The sequence below is a fragment of the Trachemys scripta genome, chromosome 2 (genome assembly GCF_013100865.1).
Source record: "Trachemys scripta elegans isolate TJP31775 chromosome 2, CAS_Tse_1.0, whole genome shotgun sequence".
Taxonomy (NCBI): domain Eukaryota; kingdom Metazoa; phylum Chordata; order Testudines; family Emydidae; genus Trachemys; species Trachemys scripta.
This window is the reverse complement of record NC_048299.1, coordinates 122,308,348-122,331,507: the sequence shown is the minus strand read 5'-3', so window position 1 is coordinate 122,331,507 and position 23,160 is coordinate 122,308,348. Positions and strand designations below refer to the sequence as shown.

General features: G+C 44.7%; 1 protein-coding gene across 6 annotated transcripts in view; it reads right to left on the bottom strand.

Annotated features, from left to right (window-relative positions):
• The window catches only part of TENT4A (terminal nucleotidyltransferase 4A), a 110,178-nt gene that overhangs the window by 78,462 nt on the left and 8,556 nt on the right, over positions 1-23,160 (bottom strand). For all 6 annotated transcript variants that reach the window (XR_004644591.1, XR_004644592.1, XR_004644593.1 and 3 more), the window contains exons 2-4: positions 5,878-6,001; positions 3,248-3,294; positions 2,027-2,147 (exon numbers count right to left, since the gene is read on the bottom strand). Coding sequence is in view for 3 of the 6 variants with exons in the window: in XM_034761510.1 (XP_034617401.1) it covers positions 2,027-2,147; positions 3,248-3,294; positions 5,878-6,001 (292 nt within the window). In the remaining 3 variants the exon portion in view is untranslated. The remainder of the gene's footprint in view (positions 1-2,026; positions 2,148-3,247; positions 3,295-5,877; positions 6,002-23,160) is intronic.

The window sequence follows — 23,160 nt, the reverse complement described above, 5'->3', positions numbered from 1 at the left end:
GGAAAATTAATCTATACTTCTGTACAGCATCTCCCTAAAGTCAGTCCAATCATGCAATTACATAATTTCCATCAGAAAGTCTCTTTGCATGCATGACACCTGTTTCATCAGGGTTGTAAGAAAGGTGTGAGACACATGCCTTGTAAATGAGTGGTTGCTAGAAATTATCATGCACTGAAATGCTAAACCATCACTATGGAACACCTGTCTATTCCATAGGTATTAGGAAGCCTTCTGAAAAATAAGTTGTTGATTTCAGTGTTTTCACCTGGAATTACAAGATTGCTAAGTGTCCTTGCTTTAGGCCTTCTCTACAGTCCTGCATAAATAGCAAAGACACAACAATCACTGCTTCTAAAACTGAGTGGCCTCAAATCTGCTACACAAAATCTAAACAAATATTATTACATGTTTAGGTGTTTTCCAGTAAGTATAGATCTCCTGAAAGGCACTAGATACACAAGCCCTGTAGACCAGGGGTGGGCAAACTACGGCCTGTGGACCACGTCCGGCCCATCAGAACCAGGAAGCGGAGTCGGGGGGCTTTCCTCATGGCTCCTGGAAGCAGCAGCATATCCCCCCGCCGGCTCCTATGAGTAGGGGCAGCCAGGGGGCTCCACACGCTGCCCCCGCCCTAAGCGCCACCCCCGTAGCTCCCATTGGCCAGGAACTGCGGCCAATGGGAGCTGCAGAGGTAGCATCTGTGGACAGGGCAGCATGCAGAGCCACCTGTCCGTGCCTCCACGTAGGAGCCGGAGGGGGACATGCCGCTGCTTCCAGGAGCTGCTTGAAGTAAGCGTCGCCCAGAGCCTGCATCCCTGATCTTCCCCCCCCCTTGCACCCCAACTCCCTGCCCTGATCCCCCTCCCACCCTCCAAACCCCTTGGTCCCAGCCTGGAGCACCCTCCTACACCCCAAACCCCTCATGCCCAGCCCCACCCCAGAGCCCGCTCCCCCAGCCAGAGCCCTCATCCCCCTCCCCCGCACCCCAACCCTCAATTTTGTGAGCATTCATGGCCCGCCATACACTTTCTATACCCAGATGTGGCCCTCGGGCCACAAAGTTTGCCCACCCCTGTTGTAGACCATACCACTATCCACAAACAGGGAACATTTGAGAGGCAACAAGTTACGTTTCTCAAATCAATTCAAGAAATCACATCCCATGCCATAGCAACTGTACCAAAGATTCAATCTTTAGCTTAAGTCACACTTGTGAAAGCTTTCAAAGCTTAGGCAAGCTGCCCACAATGAAGAACTAGTGTTTAGAGTTGTTTACAGAGACAAAAGGTTGGACCGGTAAGAGATCATCTCACCTATGTCTCTCTGGTTTGCAAGAGACAGCTATACTAAAACCAAACTACACTGGAAAAGAACTGAGCCTTTGGGTTATCCACATCCAGAGTACTCTGAGTTGCTTACTAAGTGCTGCACAACCAATGTAGTAGTGCTAAAAAGGTTTAATCAGCACCTAGAACCATTATCACATTTCTCTTTGTCTAGTTTCCCCTCTGCCCACAAAGGCAAGGTTGTACAGTCTATAGGATCAAGGTTCTCTGAATTCTAGAAGACTTAACAGATTAGTTAGCCAAGTAGTTCTGACCAGAGACAAGGTGGTTGCTGAAGTAAAAGAGCATTATGTAATCAGCACACAAGATTCCATTTTCAGAGACAGGGAGTTTAACAAAGTGCAACATGATAGCAAGCCAAACTGCAAGCAGTAATTGAGGAAGTCCTTTAACAACTTTCAGTACTGTAAATAAAATTTGTAAGAAGCTACATCTCTGGATCAGTGATTATGAACATCATTATTAGCTGATTCTGTCAAACCACATACCCTACGAAAGTGTTATCCAGAAAACAGGAAAACATGGGATAAAAGAACACAGCAAGTCAACATGCATGAAGCACCAAAATAGCTACGTGTGCAATCTTTAACAAGTTTTTTCTTTACATTGTATTTATGCCACCTTATTCTCAAAGCAGTTTATTTTTCCAAATAGGAATTTTGTTTCTCATTACTTACCGTAGCTTTGTCAAGTACTTTAATGGAATATGGCTCAGCCACATTGTGTTTCCTTAGTGCTTGTTCCAGCAGTTGTAGAGGTGGGCGTTCCCATTTCCCAAAAACAACTAAATCAATATCACTATAGACAGGAAACAAAATATAACAATAAAGTCCACTGAAATGAGAGAGTAATATTCCCCTGTAGATAAATGGTAACACTAATCTTCTGCACAATACTTTGAAAGAGCTCCCAAAAAGCTCAAATCTTTAAGTATGGTAGTTCTGCCATACTTTCTAGCATACTGTAACTTAAGCCGATATAGGAATGGTCAATGAAGTCTATAGAAATAATTAAGTCAATTTCTCCAATGTTTTCCTACTGAAGCCTAGTTCAAATCAAGAAACAATAGGGTTCTACAAAAATGACATGGTTCATTACTGCTGCAGACTGAGGTTTAATTATGCTGTTGATCAAGCAAGCAGTTTACAGAATTGTGGAGTCCAAAATGTTTTCAAGAACTAATGTGATTTTATTAAAAAAAAAAATGAATACAATAGGTTTTAAACGAACACTAGAAGAAGCAGCTTTGGAAGTATGCAGGAGCCTGCAATATTGTAAATAAAGATACAAGTACACTGTGCAAGTGACTCACAGTGAAACTAACTAGACAATTTTAAACACTGAGTTGACTGAATTGCAAAAGATAAATGGCATAATTTGTAAACACTAAATTTCAGTTCTAAAAAGATTTATATGTTGGTAAGAGGTAGGGAAATTAATTTTCAGTGGTTGTCTGTTTAATGATTAATGTTCAATGATTACCTCAGTTATTATATGGCTTAGATAGTAAATATTAGCTATCCCACCAAGTATGAAATATTTCACAATACTGTTCAATTTGTATGGGTAAGTGACATGAATTATCTCAAAAGATAACAAGTTTTATCCCCAAGTGCATCTAGAAGAAGCTATTTAAATCAAGAGTCAGCAATCAGTGGAGGGTATGGATGGTGGCACAAAGATTATTAAAATATTTATGTACTTCCAAAAGTTCATAGTATGTTCAGTGGCTCTTCCCCTGCTTAGGTGAGACATTAGATACAAACTTTCAGTAATATTACATTTTCACATTCTGGTTTGCAAATATTTGAAAATAAACCAATTCTCTTCTAGAGGTTTATCACCACTTTCATAAGACAGACCAAAAAGGTTATGTACCAAAGTAACTTGCTACTTACCTAGTTGGAAGGTAAAGCCCTGTACTAAAGCTGCCAAATATCTGAACCTGAAAGGAAAAGTTAAATACTAAAACATATCCTGCAATTATTAATATTAAAGCAAAATGTAGCCAAACAAGTCTTACTGTTAATAGGTCCAGAAAAACATGAGTTTACTTAAACTATTCCTTAAGACTCCATCTGACTAATGTAAACAAATGTTATCCCACCTCAGCTCAAATTCTGTCAAGTTTAGATTAATACATCATAAAGGAAGAGGTGGTGTGAAGTTAGCCTCACTCTGCCCCCCAACCCCTCAAGTGTTGAGAGAAATTTGGAGTTTAATACAGTAAGTCTAAAAATGTTATTTTTGATATTATCTTTAGACTTAAAAGTAAGGAGACTTAACAGGAAAGGGTGGTCACTTCTTCAGGGAAACCATGCCTAGCACCATAAGCAGCAGAACAAAGACTAGTGCAAGCAAGGCCATGCCTACTCTAGGAGTATACTACACCAGCAAAGCTTTCCTAGTGTGCTTACAGCTATACTGGCAAAGCTGCACTTTGTATCACTACAGTAAAGCCAATCATTACAGGCAAAGTAAGCTATACTTGTAAAAGTGTGGCTTTGCCAGTATTATTGTAAAAACAGTAGAGACTAGTGCTATAACAGCTACATCAGACAAAGGTCACTTCTTTACACCCCTGAGGAACACCATGCCAGTAGAAGTCTGTAGTGTAGACCTGGCCTAAGTCATTTACCATATTAACTCTCAACCCCACTTGGACATATTTACGCTAATGAAGAACAATCCCTTCCTCTTAGAAAAGCATAATTGGACAGTCAGGGGAAAACCGTTCTCAGGGATAGCTTTACTTTTTAAAATCAGTGATGCTAGAATCTGAAGACAGTAGCAACGAATTTTAAAGACAAGAGAAGAAGCCAGTCTTGGAATAGATATTAAAAATACCTTGAGCAAAGTAAATACATTAATTCTATAGCCAGTGAACTGTAGAAAGACTTCAAACATCCACATTATAGCTCCATATTTATTGGCTGAAATATGGAAACCACCCCATTAGAATCTCGAGCGAGGCAAGACTAGATTAGGTGGACCACCGATCTGGCAATTCCTGTGGTTGAACTAATCAACTGGATAGGTTACCGGTTATTCTTGGTAAATGGGGTTACTTCAATATACTTTAAGTGAAACCAATGAAGAACATAGTAGCCAAGACCTAACTTTCACCAGGATTTCTTTTGAAACTACTCTAAGGATCATATTTCTTCTGTGTAAAGCTAATTCAGGATGCTGCAGACATGCTGAAAACACAACCAATTTAAACAGACATTAAAAACAAGTCCTTGTCCAATAAGTCATTGTGTCCAAGTTTTATGCATACATGAGTATTAAGTAGGAAACACAATACATGAATGCTAACAGTTTAATAGAAACATAAATCACCTATAATGCAAGACTGACTTATCAAATTTGGTTGTTGTATGCAATGTAGTTGTAGCTGTGTCAGTGCCAGGATATTAGAGACACAAGGTGTGTGGGGTAATGTCTCACTCACCAACAGAAGTAGGTCCAATCAAATTCAAAAGAGTCAACAGCGGTTAAATTTTCTCCATATGTTTACAGAGATAATTAACTTAGACAAACAGTAGATGTGTAATACCATTTCTGAGACAAGCTTCTCTCATACGTATGCCACTTAACTTTCCCTGCATTCCCTATTACACTAATGTATTTCATATAAATATATCTCTCTGCTTCATGTTTGGTCATTTCAGCGGACCATCACAGCTGCAAATAAATCTGATTAAAGGCTGCTGACTAGAAGAGTCACCGATAGTATGCAAAAGTAACAGCAAAAGGAACCACCAAAAGTAAGAACAGTCTTCCAGAAAGGGGTTGTAAAAATTTGGAGGTTATACATTGTGATTTAGTTCCTCTGACCCACTTTTCCCTCAATAATCCTTAAACATATTTTAGTCATACTTTTGTATCACATTTTTCCCCACAGGATATTGATATCCTATTGATTCCATAATGTAGGAAGATCTGTATGGATCTTCAAGGCATAGTGTTTTAAAAGTATCTGCCTACCTATCAGTGCTTGGTTTTACATGTTTCTTTTATAGTTTACAATACCAATCCCGCAAAAATTAAAAAGTTCTAAAAAACAGATGTCCAACATTTAGCTAGTGTTGCTAAAGCAAGTCTACACTCTAATATCAGGAATTAAGTTCATATGTCAGTAATCAACTTAATCATAAGCTATTACTCAAGAAATGATATATACAAGAATTTCTAATTTGGCTGTAATTTTGCTTTAGTCAGTTTTGGCTATTGTTGAAGATTTAGAGAGCAAGATAACTACTAGGCTTCAGCAACCTGAAGCCTAGATTTGAAATTCTTGTATTAAGCTTCTACTCCTTTGATTGTTTCAATTAAGAGTAGCTTGTTGTAAGAGCCAGCAATGGTTATTATATTATAATGCAAGAGTTGTGACAAGTTCATTTTTAAAAAGTTAAATGGAGAGAGAACTCAGAAAAAGTTGCATTAGGAAGACAAAATGGAACTTAAACGAACTCTGTTCTACAGCGTACTAGTAAATTTGATTTGAAACTTGAGATGTACTCACATCAGCTGTAGGCCAAAGATCTTTGATGACTGTCTCTATTCTTTTCACCACTTCTCTTCTCATAGTTGCTTCTTCAGGACGAGGGGACATGAAGTCATAAAAGTCAATTATTTCTTCATGGAGCCTACAGGTGGGGGTGAGGAATAACATAGTAGAATCAGCAATGACTGTGGTGATGGAACTTCTCTATCCAATACAAACAAACAAAATGGTTTCTACCCTAACACCATATACATGTATGCATATATGTTGCCTTTCAACCAAACATCATTTTTAGAAATTAAGTTTTATGATACTACTCTACAAAAAAGATTCCTTGTTTCAAAAATAGTTTATCTAAATTGATATATATTTTATCATCTTAATTATGTGCGCTAACAGTCTAGAGACAAGATATTGGTACTTTATAGATTATATAGCAGGGGTGGCCAACCTGAGCACGAGAAGGAGCCAGAATTTACCAATGTACATTGCCAAAGAGCCACAGTAATCTCAGCAGCCCCCCGCTTCCAGTGCCTCCCGGCCACCGACAGCCCATTAGCGCCTCCCCCGCTCTCCCCGCACATCCTGATCAGCTGTTTTGTGGCGTGCATGAGGCTCTAGGGGGAGGGGGAGGAGCGAGGACAGGGCAGGCTCAGGGGAGTAGGCAGGAAGGGGTGGAGTAGGGGCAGGGCCTGTAGCAGAGCCAGGGGTTGAGCAGTGAGAACCCTCTGGCCCATTGGAAAGTTAGCAACTGTAGGTCCAGCCCCGGAGTCAGTGTCTATACAAGGAGCCACATATTAGCTTCTGAAGAGCCGCATGTGGCTCCGGAGCCACAGCTTGGCCACCCGTTATATAGCCTCCATACATTCAGAATAGAAATATGTACAAGTTTAACTGAAGCAAGTTCCAACAAATACTTTTGTTAGTAGACATTCCGATTTCTATGCCCCTTAGCCCACTAATTTAAGCCTGATCAACTTTGGCTAGTTATTTCCAAAGTAAAGAAGCTATTTCAAAATAATGAGGGGGAAATGGCAAGATGCATAAAATCCTGAGTATTAGACAATGGTGTTCTTAAATGGTGAGCTCCACAGAGTTTAAGCTAGTTTTAGTCTTAGAGATTCTAATTTGTGCATAAGAAATATAAATTTCTTGTAAATTCTGCTTCTCTGAAGGCATCTAGCAGGATTCTTATCAGGATGGATAAGAATCAAAGATTTAAAAAAAAAAAAAAAAAAAAAAACACGGATTTTTTGATCAAATGCTTTTTGAGGAAAAAAAACCTATCTAAAGATAGTTTTAATTAAGATATATTTGAGCTATAATGTATCTCACCATGGAATAGGGATTATAAATTCCAAATCTATAGTACGAGACAATATATTCATTTAATGTTTAAAATAAGTTTTGTAAGTGAGTGCCAGTAGTTCATGGATTAGGGACCCAATTTTATGGGTTCCAGGGGATTCGGTATAGATTATTTAGGTTAATCTTTCTATCTACCCAACGGGACTCAGTGCTCAGTCTAGAAGATACCATCAGAGGTGCTTAGTTTTGCAGTTTTCAAACTATGGATTTGTGTCTCCAGAGATAACATGCTTGTTAACAGCAAAAATGTTCATAAATGAATGAATGGAGATGAGAAATAACAGACCTCAACCCTATTGTCCCTCTGCAAATTTGTGTACACAGAGTCAATCTCTTACCTCTCTCTAAAAGTGAAAAGTTTCAAAAAGTTCAGTGAATAGAAGATTGTTGGAGGCGGAACAGATCTGGACAAAGAGAAGAAGTCTGGACATAAATGTGAGAAGGGAGGAATAGGTAGTAGAAACAAAAATGAAACTGTTTGAGCACCATATTCCAGAAGTCTTGATTTGAGATCTACCATACTATTCTCTCACTAAAAGGGAAAACTTAGAATGGCAGCAGGCCACATGAGACACCCAGTTTGGGAATATTTTAATGAAGTTCCTCTACCTGTGGGTAAGACAGACATGCGTGCAAAATGCAAAAAGTGCAACAAAGAAATGCAAGGCCTGGTTGCCCAAATGAAACAACATAATGAGAAGTGTTCCTTCTCAGGAGGAAGTTGCATTGAAGATGATGAAAGGAACATGTCTGAACATGCAGGATCTTCAGGTTGGTAAACTTTTTTATTTCACACTTTTTGTAAGGACTGCCTGTCTTCCTTCTGGACTATTCTTGAATTCTCATCTTTGAGCAAAAATATAGTTGTTACTGAATGGTACTATCATTTTAGATGCAGTTGTGATAAAAAAATAAATAGCTGAAATAGGCAGACCTTCCTTTTACAATTTCACCTTAAAGTAGTACAGAGTGTCAGTGAACGCAATGAGTAATACTAAATGAGCAGTATGGTAATAATTAAAGAATTGCATTGACTTATTTTGTTTAGGAGAATCCATCCTCAACCTACAGGATCCTGAAGACTATCCACCTTCAAGATCACCATCATTTTCTATAGTTTCAGAGTATCTGCCAATAATAGTGTTTCAAGTCACATCATGTATGTTACATAGCCATAGTATATCACCTGTAGCAAAAAGAAAAAATCTCCATTATCCAGAAACAACCATAGGTAAGTTTGTGATAAGAACCAACAGATTACAAAAAGAGATAATTGATGAAAAAACTGCCCCGTTTGTTTATGCAACAAACTCTCCTTTTCGTATGACTGAGAACCCACACTTCAACATGGTTCTGTCATTAAGACCAGGATACAGTCCACCCAACAGAGCAGATGTCGCAAGCAAATTGCTGGATAAAGTGTATGAAAGAGAAATTGAGCAGTGTGCAAAAGGTCGAGAGGTTAAAATTGTTAACTTGAGTCTTGATGGGTGGAGCAATGTTCACAATGATCCTGTTGAATGTGCTTGTGTGACAACAGAAGAAGGACAACAGAAGAACAGAATTGTTTCCTTACAGAAAGGATTGATACATCAGGAAACGCACACACAGCAGAACACTTACAATAAATAGCAGTAAAAGCTACAACAAACTGTGAAAAAAAAATTCAAATGTCTAGTACACAGTTTGGTCACAGGCAATGCTGCAAATGTATTCAAGATGAAAAGAAATTATTTAGAAGACAGTGAAGAGAGTAATAAAGTACGGTTGCAGTGCTCATTTGATGCATCTCCTAGCCAAAGACTTCAGTGTTCCAGAAATAAAGGCTAACGTTGTTGAAATTGCAGAATACTTCCGTATTCTTTGCAGCAGCTGCTCTGAAAAAAGTGGGAAGAACCAAGCTAACTCTCCCACAAGATGTGCGATGGAATGCAGTAGTAGACTGTTTTGAGCACTATATCAAGAATTGGCCTAATCTGATGACAGTTTGTGAACAAAATAGTGAAAAAAAATAGATGGCACTGTCACAGCCAAAGTTCTCAACATTCGGCTTAAGAGAAATGTTGAACACATGCTGAGTACACCCTGAAGTCCATTTCTGTATCCTTGAACAAAATGCAGGGAAATAGCTGTTTTATTGCTGACACTTTTGAAATTTGGAAGGAACTGAGTTAGATCTTAAAAAGGGATTGCTGCAATGACAGAGATAAATTACAAACATTAAAAAAAATGAATAGGACAAGTTCTATCTCCAGCTCATTTTCTTGCAAATATTCTCAATACTCGGTACCAAGGTCAAACCACAACTGATGAAGAAGAGGAGTTGGTTATGACATGGACATCCAGCAATCATCCCTCCATAATGCCAACTATAATAAACTTCAGAGCTAAAGGTGAAACATTCAAGAAATATATGTTTGCTGATGATGCTTTAAAGAAAGTCACACCAGTGAACTAGTGGAAGTCATTTAAGCACTTGGATTCAGAGACTGTTGAAGTGATAATCTCACTTTTAACAGCAGTAGCTTCTTCTGCCAGTGTAGAAAGAGTATTTTCTTCCTTTGGACTAATTCATTACAAATTGAGAAATTGTTTGGGTTCTGAAAAAGCAGGAAAGCTTGTTTTCCTTTTCCAGATGATGAACAAACAGGAAAATGAAAGTGAAGACGACTGAGTTAGCTGCAGAAGCCAATATTTTAAGTTTCTCATGTTGACCTGGCTGACATAGTGGAGTTAATTTTTTTTTTTAATAAATTCATTTAATTATTTTAGTTAAAAACAATTTTAACACAAACAAACCTGATTTTAAAAAACTTGTATGTTTAACTAAATGCAAATGCTTGTTTTGTTAAAATATTATATGTTTGCTGTTGAAGAAAAAAATCCAGAATATATAACGCTGTTGTTTTAGTTAAATAAATGTCTGTCTGGTGATGTTCTCCACCTAATACAGCATGGCAAAAAAATCCTCCAAATATTAATGGATTAACCTGTTGAATTTGAGAGAGTTCACTTCCCAATGACTTCATAAATATCTGCTTCAATTACCTTTGGTAAATGAAATAACCAAACAACCATTCATTTTCTGATATAGCTGTAAAATTACGGTAATCTGAAAAGTTTTCAAAATAAATCACTTTAAAAACGTATATTGTGACCCTTCTAAAAATGAAACCTACATCTATCTCTGAGTTGTGAAGAATATATATTAATGTTATAACAACCAATAAGAATGCACTTTTATGTTGAAATCCATGATGAAATTGAGTCTTCCTGACTACTGATTTAAATCATGATTTAAATCAGATCCACCCTGATAACAGTTTAGCACCAGGTTAATACATCACAAAATGGAAAATATGCTTCCATTTAAGATCTTCCTATGTGTTTGTACACTATGCCTAGTATTATGGGTCCCTGATTGAAGCAGTTGAGCTCTATTGCAATGCCTATGGAAAAAAAAGATAATGGCTCTACTGCAAGAAGAGGTGTACACCAATCATTCAATTAACCAAAAACTGAGCTCTTCATCTTGCTGCACCGTCTACTACCACACCCTCCTTTCTCCATCACCAACTAGAACATGGCCTTAGTGACTGGGAAGATATTTCTTAACCCAGGCATTATCTATGACTTTGCCCTCCCTAAGCACTCATTCCAAACAAGCATGTTTCCTGTCCACACAGCTACAACTCACCCAAGGCCCCCTCGTTTCATGTTCTCAACTACTCATCCTCTTTTACAGTCTTTACTACTACCAAGTTATTTCTCTCAAGTCTATTCAAAATGCTGCTAACAAACATCTTCCTGGTTCATAGCTCAGAGTGCTTCAGTCCCCTCTCGGCCCCTACGTGGGCTGCCCCTTCACTTCTGCAATACAAGGTTGGCTAGGTAAGATTGATGGTAAAGAATCTAATGAGTTACCACCAAACCAAATGCCATCTTTGCTCTACCAGTGTTCCCAGCCTTTCCTACCTACCAATCAGTTTCCCCCTCAGACAGTGTGTGCTTTTTCCCATACCACCTGTAACACCTGGGAAAGACTCAGACAAAATCTGTTCAGCCACTACCTCAGCACACTGCCTCCAAGTCCCTCTTAAAAATTCATCTCTGCCAAGGCACCTACAAAACAAAACAAAAAAAACAAAAAAAGACGGTTACTCACCGTTGTAACTGTTGTTCTTCGAGATGTGTTGCTCATATCCATTCCATTAGGTGTGCGCGCGCCGCGTGCACGATCGTCGGAAGATTTTCTACCCTAGCAACACCGGCGGGTCGGCTGTGGAGCCCCCTAGAGTGGCGCCTTCATGGCGCTGAATATATACCCCAGCCGACCCGGCGCCCCCTCAGTTCCTTCTTGCCAGCTACTCCGACAGTGGGGACGGGGGGCGGGTTTGGAATGGATATGAGCAACACATCTCGAAGAACAACAGTTACAACGGTGAGTAACCGTCTTTTCTTCTTCGAGTGCTTGCTCATATCCATTCCATTAGGTGACTCCCAAGCCCAACTTAGGTGGTGGGGTCGGAGTGAGACATTGCTGTGTGCAAAACCGCTGATCCGAAAGCAGCATCGTCTCTGGACTGCTGCACTAGTGCATAGTGAGCTGTAAATGTGTGGACTGATGACCAAACCGCCGCTTTACAAATGTCCTGTATCGGAACATGTGCCAGGAAAGCAGTCGAGGAAGCTTGGGCCCTCGTGGAGTGAGCGGTGAGGTGCAGTGCTGAGACACCTGCCAGGTCATAGCAAGTCCGGATGCAAGACGTAATCCAGGAGGATAGGCGTTGTGAGGAGACCGGTGAGCCTTTCATTCGGTCGGCCACTGCAACGAAGAGTTGCGTCGTCTTTCTAAAGTGCTTTGTGCGGTCAATATAGAAGGCCAGGGCCCTTCGTACGTCCAGGGAATGCAAATGTTGATCCTGGCGAGTGGCATGTGGTTTAGGATGAAAGACCGGGAGAAATATATCCTGGTTGATATGAAAAGGAGAAACCACCTTAGGGAGAAAGGCAGGATGTGGACGAAGCTGCACTTTATCCTTATGAAAAACTGTGTAAGGGGGCTCAGAGGTAAGCGCCCTGAGTTCAGAAACGCGCCTTGCTGAGGTGATGGCTACGAGGAAGGCTGTCTTCCAGGATAGGTACAGAAGTGAACAGGTGGCCAGTGGCTCGAATGGAGGACCTGTGAGCTTGGAGAGAACCAGGTTGAGGTCCCACGTCGGGACGGGCTGACGTTGTTGTGGGTACATCCGGTCTAAGCCCTTGAGGAATCTAACGACCATCGGGTTAGAGAATACCGAGGACGCGAGTTCCCCTGGGTGAAAGGCCGATATAGCGGCCAGGTGAACTCTAATTGAAGATATCGCCAATCCCTGCTGTTTTAGGGAGAGGAGATATTCCAAAATGAGAGGAATGGGTGCCTGCAACGGGGACGTGGCTCGTTGTTCGCACCAACAGGAGAACCGCTTCCACTTGGCCAGGTACGTGGTGCGTGTTGAGGGCTTCCTACTGCTCAGCAGAATCTGTTGGACAGAGTGCGAGCATTGCTGCTCTGCCTGGGTGAGCCATGGAGCAGCCACGCCGTGAGGTGGAGTGATTGCAGGTCGGGGTGACGCAGCCGGCCGTGGTCCTGAGAGATGAGATCCGGACATAATGGAAGCGGGATCGGTGTCTGAACCGAGAGCTCCAACAGTGTGGTGTACCAATGTTGTCTCGGCCACGCTGGAGCGATCAGAATTACCTGTGCCTGGTCTCTGCGCAATTTGAGCAGTACCTTGTGGACCAGAGGAAACGGAGGGAAGGCATAAAACAGGTGGTCTTTCCAGGGAAGGAGAAACGCATCCGAGAGGGAGCCCGGAGCTCGACCTTGTAGGGAGCAGAACACGTGGCACTTCCTGTTGTCTCGAGATGCAAACAGGTCTATCTGGGGAAACCCCCACTTCTGGAAGATGGAATGTATGATGTCCGGACGGATAGACCACTCGTGCGTCTGGAAGGACCTGCTGAGTCGGTCCGCTAGAGTGTTCTGGACTCCAGGGAGGAACGATGCCGTGAGATGGATTGAGTGGGCGATGCAGAAGTCCCACAGGCGAATGGCCTCTTGGCATAGAATTGACGAACGTGCTCCTCCTTGCTTGTTGATGTAAAACATGGCCGTGGTGTTGTCGATGAGAACTAACACACAACGGCCACGTAGGAGATTGAGAAATGCCTGGCACGCCAGTCGTACCGCCATCAGTTCCCGAACATTGATGTGCAGGGCTAACTGGGGTGCAGTCCACAGGCCCTGGGTATGGTGTTCGTTGAGATGGGCGCCCCAACCCAGAGATGAAGCGTCTGTGACCAGGTGCAGAGAGGGTTGTGGGGTGTGAAAAGGCATCCCCTCACAGACCACATTGTGATCTAGCCACCAGGTGAGGGAGGTCAGGACCGAGTTCAGGACCGTGACCACCATGTTCAGGCTGTCCCGATGTGGGCGGTATATTGATGACACCCAGGTTTGAAGTGGGCGAAGCCGAAGTCTGGCATGCCTGGTTACGTACGTGCAGGAAGCCATGTGACCCAGCAGGGTGAGGCACGACCTCACCGTGGTAGTTGGGAAGGCCTTGAGCCCTTGAATGAGGTTCTTGATGGTGCCAAAGCGGTTGTCTGGCAGGATGGCTTGTGCACGTCTGGAGTCTAGAACTGCGCCGATGAATTCTATTCTCTGGGTAGGTTTTAGAGTGGATTTGTCCTTGTTGAGTAGGATGCCCAACTCGTTGAATGTGTGCACTATTATGTGGACGTGAGCTTGAACTTGCTCCTTGGTGCGACCGCGTACCAGCCAGTCGTCTAGGTACGGGAACACCTGTATCCCTTGTCGACGAAGGTACGCTGCCACGACAGCCATACATTTCGTGAACGCTCTTGGGGCCGAGGATAGGCCGAAGGGAAGGACTGTAAATTGGTAGTGCACCGTGTTTACCACGAATCGCAGGAAGCGTCTGTGGGGTGGGTAAATTGTGATGTGAAAGTATGCGTCTTTCATGTCGAGGGCGGCGAACCAGTCTCCAGGATCGAGGGAAGGGATAATGGCCCCCAAAGAGACCATGCGGAACTTCAACTTTACTACGAATTTGTTGAGTCCGCGCAAGTCCAAGATGGGCCGCAGACCTCCTTTGGACTTGGGGATCAGGAAGTAACAGGAATAAAATCCCCTGCCCCTTAACTCTATCGGAACCTCCTCTATGGCCCCCAAGGCCAGGAGCGTAGAAACCTCCTGTATAAGAAGTTGCTCGTGAGAAGGGTCCCTGAAGAGGGACGGGGAAGGGGAGTGGGAGGGGGGAATAGAAGAAAACTGGATAGCGTATCCCCTCTCCACCGTGCGGAGGACCCAACGGTCCGAAGTTATAAGGGACCAAGCACGGTGGAAGTGGGAGAGGCGATCCCGAAAGGAGGGGGCTGGATCCTGGGGGATGACTGGGGCGCCGTCCTCGACCGCACCTTCAAAAGTTCTGCCTGGGGCCTGAAGGTGGTCTAGGTGGCCCCTGGTTCTGGCCGGGTTGAGGGCCGGTCCACCTTCTTCTACCACCTCGCCCTCGCCTCCGGGCCGAGTCCTGTCTCTGACGAGGCGGGGGGGGTAGAAGCGCTGAGGCTGCGGCCTAAATGGTCTGCGCTGGGGGCCCGCAACATGCATCCCCAGGGAGCGCATGATTGTTCTCGAGTCCTTGAGGCTCTGCAGGCGAGAGTCCGTCTTGTCCGAGAACAATCCATGTCCCTCAAAGGGCAGATCCTGTAGGGTTTGCTGCAGCTCCGGAGGCAAACCCGAAACCTGAAGCCAGGAGATCCTCCGCATAGCGATACCCGAAGCCAGGGTCCTCGCAGCCGAGTCCGCTATGTCCAAGGAGGCCTGCAAGGAGGTCCGAGCCACCTTCTTACCCTCCTCTACCATGGCTCCAAACTCCTCCCTGGACTCTTGGGGAACCAACTCCTTAAACTTCCCCATAGAGTTCCAGGAGTTAAAGTTGTAGCGGCTCAGGAGCGCCTGCTGGTTCGCCGCTCTAAGTTGCAGCCCTCCGGCTGAGTAAACTTTACGGCCAAACAAATCGAGTCGCTTAGCCTCCTTTGATTTAGGCGCTGCAGCCTGCTGACCGTGGCGCTCTCTTGCGTTCACTGATGCCACCACCAGTGAACACGGTTGGGGGTGGGTATACAAGTACCCGTAGTCTTTAGACGGGACAAAGTATTTCCTTTCCACCCCTCTCGCTGTGGGTGGGATAGAGGCAGGAGTTTGCCATATCGTAGCTGCATTGGCCTGTATCGTGCGGATCAGGGGTAACGCCACCCTCGATGGGGCATCCGCTCCGAGGATGTTCACGATAGGGTCCTGCACCTCCACTATCTCCTCCGCCTGCAGGTCCATATTACGGGCCATCCTACGCAGGAGATCCTGGTGAGCCCGAAGATCTATCGGAGGTGGACCTGTACATGATGTGCCCGCCACTGCCTCATCCGGAGAGGAAGAGGAAGATGCCTCCGGTGGTACAGGATCCAAGGGAGGGTCCTGGTCCCCCTGCTCCTGGGCCGGAGCATCACCTGTGCTTGGGTCTATGGTGTCGGGTGGCGTGGACACGGAAGCCTCCATGCCCCCTGGCGGAGGCCGAGAGATGGTGGACTCCGGGGCCCTTCTAACGGAGTGACCCGAGCGAGAGGTCGAGGGTATCGGAGCCCCTTGCTCCTGGTGGTACGCCCACGGGGTCCAAAACGACCAGTGAGATGGGCCATGAGAATGGTCCTCTGTCATCTCCTGCCAATGGCCCAAGTCCCGTTCCTCGGCTTGCCCTTGAGGGGGGTATGCCGATCTCGACAGGTCTTCCGAGGAGCGAGACACCGATCTTGATGGCCATGGCGGTGCCGAGAGAGACGAAACGATTCCAGTGGGCTGCGGTGCCGCACGGTGCCGGTCCGGAGATGATCTATCTCTACGCGGTGCCGGCGAACGGTGCCGGGACCGCGATCGGTGCCGATGACCTCGTCGGTGCCGGGAGCCGGATCTGGACCTCGACGAGGACCTGGAGTATGCCCGGTGCCGGGAGCGGCCTCTCGACGTCGAGCGTCGACCGTAGCGGTGCCGAGAACTACGTCTCGACGTTGATCGGTGCCGACGATCATAGCGGTGCCGGGACATAGAGCGGTGCCGCGACGAAGATCTTGGCCGCGAGTACGACCGGTGCCGAGGTGATATTCGGCGCCGGGACTGCGAGCGGCGTGGGGACCTGCTTCGGGACCTGGACCGGTGCCGAGGTTCCAGCCCTTGCGATGGAGGGCGCATCAAGGCAGGTTTCCCCCTCGACTGGACCGGGCGAGTCAACGGTGCCGTCGGTGCCGGTGGTTGAGGCGGTGCTGGCTCCGTGAGAGCTATCAAGTCTCTCGCCGCCGCGAAGGTCTCTGGAGTCGACGGGAGTTGTATCACCGCCGGTCTCGGTGGAGACGCTATCTGCACCGGACTCAACGGCCTCGGCGCCGGAGTCGACAGTGCTGGAGGCACCTGTTTTCGGTGCTCCACCGGCGGACTCGGCTCTACCCCCGGCACTGGGGGAGCCGGCGTCTTCGGCACGGAGGCCCCCGTCTTATGGGCTTTTTTATGCCCCGGGGATAATGACCGGCGTCGAGGCACTTGCTGCGCTTGCGGTGCCGACGAGGTCCGGTGCCGGGGAGGCTTGTCCGACGCCACTCGCGTGGTCGGCATGGCCGGTGCTGCCGGGGCACTGCGCACCGAGGCGCTAGGTGCCGGGGCCTGGCTTGTAGAGGGAGTGTCCGGACTAAGTGCCGCCTCCATCAGGAGTTGCCGGAGCCGAAAGTCCCGCTCTTTCTTGGTCCTTGGTCTGAAGGCCTTACAGATCTTGCACTTATCTGTTTGATGGGACTCTCCCAGGCACTTCAGACAGGAATCGTGCGGGTCGCTCGTGGGCATGGGCTTAGCGCAGGAGGCGCACTGCTTGAAGCCGGGAGCGTTGGGCATGAGCCCGGGCCCGCGGCCGGGGGAGAAAGGGGGAGACGACCCCCTTAATCCCCTGGACTACTATAACAACTATAACAACTTTTAAAAACTATTTAACTATTTAACTATAAACACTAGAACTATAACTATAACTACAACTGCGAATAACTAACTAAGCTAGGGAGAGTGGAGAACAGCTATGCCGCGCTCCACAGTTCCAACGACCGTCAGGGGCGGTAAGAAGGAACTGAGGGGGCGCCGGGTCGGCTGGGGTATATATTCAGCGCCATGAAGGCGCCACTCTAGGGGGCTCCACAGCCGACCCGCCGGTGTTGCTAGGGTAGAAAATCTTCCGACGATCGTGCACGCGGCGCGCGCACACCTAATGGAATGGATATGAGCAAGCACTCGAAGAAGAACAAACCTTACCTGCTGATCCTGACAAGGGAGGTGGCTAGCTATGACTGTCCCTTCTTTGCCTCCCTTCCCCTACTTCATCACTTACTAATTATCCCATTCCTACCCCCAAAATAATGCATACGCCAACAAAATATATAACAAGGCTGTACTAACTCTTCACCATATTCAACAGCTCACACTATATCCCCATTTCCAATCCACTGTTTGCCTGTAAGGGCTATGACTACACTACCACTTATGTCAGCAAACCTTACGTTGCTCAGGGAGGGGTGGAATATTCACACCCCTGAGCAAGATAAGTTACACAAACATAAGCGCTAACACGCACAGAGCTATGTCAATGGGAGAGCTTCTCCCACCGACATAGCTTCTGCCACTCAAAGGGATGGTTTTGCAGACAGAAAAGCTCTTGCATTGGCATAGAGAGTCTTCACCACATACACTGCAGCAGTGCAGCTGTATCAGTACAGCTCACTGCTGCAGCACTGAAAGTATAGACATGCCCTTAGACTAGGGCAGGGGTCCGCAACCTTTCAGAAGTGGTGTGCAGAATCTTCATTTATTCACTCTAATTTAAGGTTTCGAGTGCCAGTAATACATTTTAATGTTTTTAGAAGGTGTCTCTTTATAAGTCTATAATATATAATTAAACTATAGTTGTATGTAAAGTAAATAAGGTTTTTAAAATGTTTAAGAAGCTTCATTTAAAATTAAAATTAAAATGCAGAGCCCCCCGGACTGGTGGCCAGGACGGGCAGTGTGAGTGCCACTTAAAATCAGCACGTGTGCCGCCTTCGGCACATGTGCCATAGGTTGCCTACCCCTGGACTAGGGCCTAAAAGCATAGGGACCCTCTATATAAAACAACAGGACCCCACTCCTGGTGTGTCAACATTATCATAACAACGAAGCCATCATGTTAATGAACTGTTGTCCATAGAAAAAAGAACAATAAGTACTTGTGGCATCATAGAGACCAACAAATTTATTTGGGCATAAGCTTTCGTGTACCAATGTGATATATGCCATCATGTGCCAGCAATGCCCCTCTGCCATGCACACTGGCCAAACCGGACAGTCTCTATGCAAAAGAATAAATGGACACAAATCAAACGTCAAGAATTAGAACATTCAAAAACCAGTTGGAGAACACTTCAACCTCCCTGGTCACTCAATTACAGACCTAAAAGTCGCAATTCTCCAACAAAAAAAAAAAACTTCAAAAACAGACTCCAATGAGAAACTGCAGAACTGGAATTAATTTGAAAACTGGACACCATTAAATTAGGCTTAAATATAGACTGGGAGTAGATGGGTCATTACGCAAAGTAAAAACTATTTCCCTATGCTAATTTTTCCCCTGTTACTCACACCTTCTTGTCAACTATTTGAAATGAGCCATCCTGATTATCACTATAAAAGATATTTTCCCATCCTGCTGCTAATATCCCACCTTAATTGAGTTGGTATGGCAACACCTATTTTTTCAGAGAGAGAGAGAGAGAGAGAGAGAGAGAGAGTCTTCCTACTTACTGTATGTTCCTCTGCATGCATCCAATGAAGTGGGTTTTAGCCCATGAAAGCGTATGCCCAAATAAATTTGTTAGTCTCCAAGGTGCCACAAGTACTCCTTGTTCTTTTTGCTGATACAGACTAACACAGCTACCACTCTGAAACCTGTTGTCCATACAGTTATTTCTGATTATTCACACTTGTGGAATACACGCAACTGTGCTGTTGTGCTCTAGGAAAACTGCCCTTTGGAGGTGAAAAAGTACCCTTAAGGCACTGAATGAATGTTCAGCACAGATGTTAAACAGATCATGCAGACCCCAAACCTGCAATTCCTTCAGTCAAACCCCAGAGTCCTATGAAAGCAAAACTGAGGCAGAGGGGAAGCTAAGGTAATACCATGAATATGCAGAAGAAACACTTCAAGAACCATAGCTGCTGTTAAGTAGCTTCTCTTTAACGTAGCTTCTGCATATTCTTACTTGCAGGCAACTAGTAAACAGTACAATTAGATCAAGGAGGATATATCTCATAGTTAGGTGTCACAGAAGTTGGCACTACTGGCATTGCAAAGGAGAGCAGCAAAGTAATAAAAGTGGGTTGATAAGTAGAGAAGGACAGAGTTAGGCTGGATCTTGAAAGCAAGAACATAAAGCAAAGAAATTGGTATGGTGGAAAAGAAGGCAATAGAGAATTTTAAACAGAGTGACATGGTTAAAGTAACCATGTAGGAAAAAAAATCTGGACCCAGATCCACAACAGGACTTCGGTGTTACTACACCTAACCTTTAGGTCCCTTGCCACAAAGTGGAATCTACATCCTGATTTAGGCACTCTGGATCCCTCTGTAGTGCATGGAGATAGGTGCCCAAGAAGGGATCCACAAAAGCCAGCATGCTAAGTGGAGAGTCACCTACGACAGCCAATAGGAAAAACAAAGGTACAGCCTAAGCTCCACCTCTCTTAGGAAGTTGGGTACCTAAATCCAAGCAGAAGGGAGGTGCCTACCTCTGCTTGGTATTCTTAACCATGGAACCTCTCCTGGAGTTCAGCATCCAAGCCATTTTTTGCAATAAATGTAAGGGGGGGGTGGGAAGGAGATGGTGGTAGCTTCTCTCAACTTTTTGCACAGTGCTCACCAGGCATGCAGGAAACCCGGATTCATTTCCCCAATTATGTGGAGAAGGGATTTTACCTTGGTTTCCCACCTCATGGGAGCGCCCTAACCACTGTGCTACTGGATATTCTTGTGTGTGTTTCTCGCTCTACTGCTGAAGCTGTTCCACTCTGTAGAATTAACTAGCTTAAGTGGAGACTGAGGTGATTGTACATGTGCTCACTGGCAAGAACACAAGCATCTAGGGATTTTAGGCACTTCTAGGGTTGGGTGGCAGCTGAGCAAAGGTTATTTGGGATTTCACTGGCACCTAAAGACTGGACATAGACATCTTAAATGGCCAGTAAACACTCAAGTCCTTCTATGGATCTGGCCCCTTAGCAATTGTGCCTCAAGCAAACTGGGGAGATGTCAGGGAAGCCAAGATGAGGTTAAAATAATCAAAATAGGAAATTAAGGTCTGACACAAATTTCAACAGTATAAAAATGGAGAGAATGGTAGTTATCTTGGAAGCGCAATGTGTGGGGAAAAAAGGAACCTAACAACTCCCTGGTTACTAAACTAAGTGACAGCAGAGATGGTATGTTCCAACATTGGCAGAACTGGGTTTAGAGAGAAGAGGTTTTGGGAAGATTATTTAATATTAAAAAATAAATAAATAAAATAAATAAAGCCAAAAGGTTTTAGCTTAATATGTCACATGAGATAAGGTGGGTGAGATAATTTTTATTTGGCCAACTTCAGTTGATGACAGATACAAGCTTTTGAGATACACATAGCTCTGAAGAAGCAGCTGAAGAGCTCTGTGTAGCTCAAAAGCTTGTCTTACGCCAATAGAAGTTGGCCCAATAAAAGATATTACCTCACTCACCTTGCCACACTAAAAAGTTGTCAAAGACAGGCTGAAATGTGGGATTAATTGGAAGGAGATAAATTGAAGTGCCAAGATAGATTTGAGTGGTCAGACACTGAGTTCTATCTTAATTCAAAGGACTAAAGCATAATGTGAATTTAGTTTCTAGAGGAATTAGATAGTAAATTAAAGTCAGAGTTATAGTTTAAAAGTTACCTTAGTTCACTTAAGTTTAAACTAAATGTTATATTTACTATTGGATTGTGTAAACAGCATTAAATCTTTAAAATCCACACCTATTAAAATCAGTTCACCATTCAGAAGACAAAGACTCTGAAAAGAAAATTGATTTATTCATTCAAGTTTACTCTTTCTTGCAGCAGACACCATCAAAATCTGGCATTAAAATTATCAATAAGGAAACAATGAGCCAATTTGATTACATGTTACAAGAGAATCCTCCTAACTGGGACATCTTGTGGAGAGCATATCATCCTACTTTAAGTTCTAAATAAAGGGAAAAGACCATTTTAAAACTCTTCAGACACTTTAAAGATTAAATTCTGTGAACTGTCAACTTATTTTATCTATTAATGCATTAGAATACAAGATCTTAAGATTCAAGAGCTGTTTAAACACTACATAACCCTCTGGCACTGGCCAAGCGTGTCCTATGAAAGCGTAGTTTTTGCAACTACTGTCCTGAACATATCTTAATGGTATTAAAAGGCAGAATTGCCCTAGGGCACATCCCAATAAAGTGGTTTCAGTTAGACATGTCTGTATTAAGTGGCATATATTGCATTTTTCTCCACAATTGTAGTAACGGCTGAAAGTAACACTGTCAAATATGAAGGCACATGGGAAACTGGGTAAAGAACTCATTCGCTATTGCCACACGAGTCAGTTAAAGATCTATAATTAGAAAGATATGCTTCCATCCTTCTCCTCATCCCACCCCACTCTGGACACCCAACCACTCTGGAAAAGGGAGAAGGCAAACATTGATCAACCTCAGGCAAAGGATACCAATATCTTAAATCAGAAAGCTGTTTTTAAGAAGAAATGAACCGGTGAAGAAAAAAGTTTAACCTTGATCTAAGATGAATAGGAGACAACTCTCCACACTAGTTTGTTACATCAATTGCTTTTAATCCCGTTAGAGCATACTGTACCAACTGCTTGGAAGGGATTGCTTTAGAGTAGTTAGCATGCATAGGTTCCAGTCAGGTGGTGCATAACTGATGCTCTTGGGCCTCCCGCCCAGAAGAGTCCTAGAGCCTAGGCTCTAGCCTCAGTCCACAGGTCTACACAACAATGAAACAGCCCAACAGCCTGAACCCAGCAAGTCCAAGGGTTTTTCTTTGTTGTGCAGACATACCCTGAAGGGCAACACACCCTTAGGAGTGAAGTTAGGCCATGATCTGCTACAGCACTTACATATGTGCATAATATTCAGCACCTGAGTATCCCCATCGAAACTAATGCTTTGTCAGATTGGGGCCTTAGTAAATGCATGGCTAAGTAGTACTCTGCAATGACACTGTATAGTCACTGGACTAGAATGAAAATTGTTACAGACAGTGGGTCATAAGGGCAATGGGAGTGGAGGCTCCAGCATGGCAATGGGGAGCCACTGGCTGCACAGAAGTCAGTGGGATCACCCTGCAGCCCCCTTCCCCGCCCCAGGACACAGGCTCAGCAGTGAGGCTGCACCCAACCCTGACACAGCACTATGGCCAGGCCTACCCCAGAAACATCCCAGGGCTCTGCCCCTCCACACAGGGTACACAATAGCGAGGACAGAGTCTCCCAGCCCTGGCCCCCCTCACCCCAATCCAGATGTGGGGCAAGCAAGCTCGCTCAGCCCAACAGGATCCAAGTGTGGAAGGGCTTAGTGTAGGGGGTATCCACATGTGGGGTCAGAAAGTTCTGTGGGGGGCAATCTGGGTGTGGGCGGGTCAGCGGGGGGACAAGAGTCTGAATACGAAGGGGTTTGTTGAAACGTCCAGGGGAATAGGATTCTGCAGGGGGGGGGGGGGGGGGGGGGG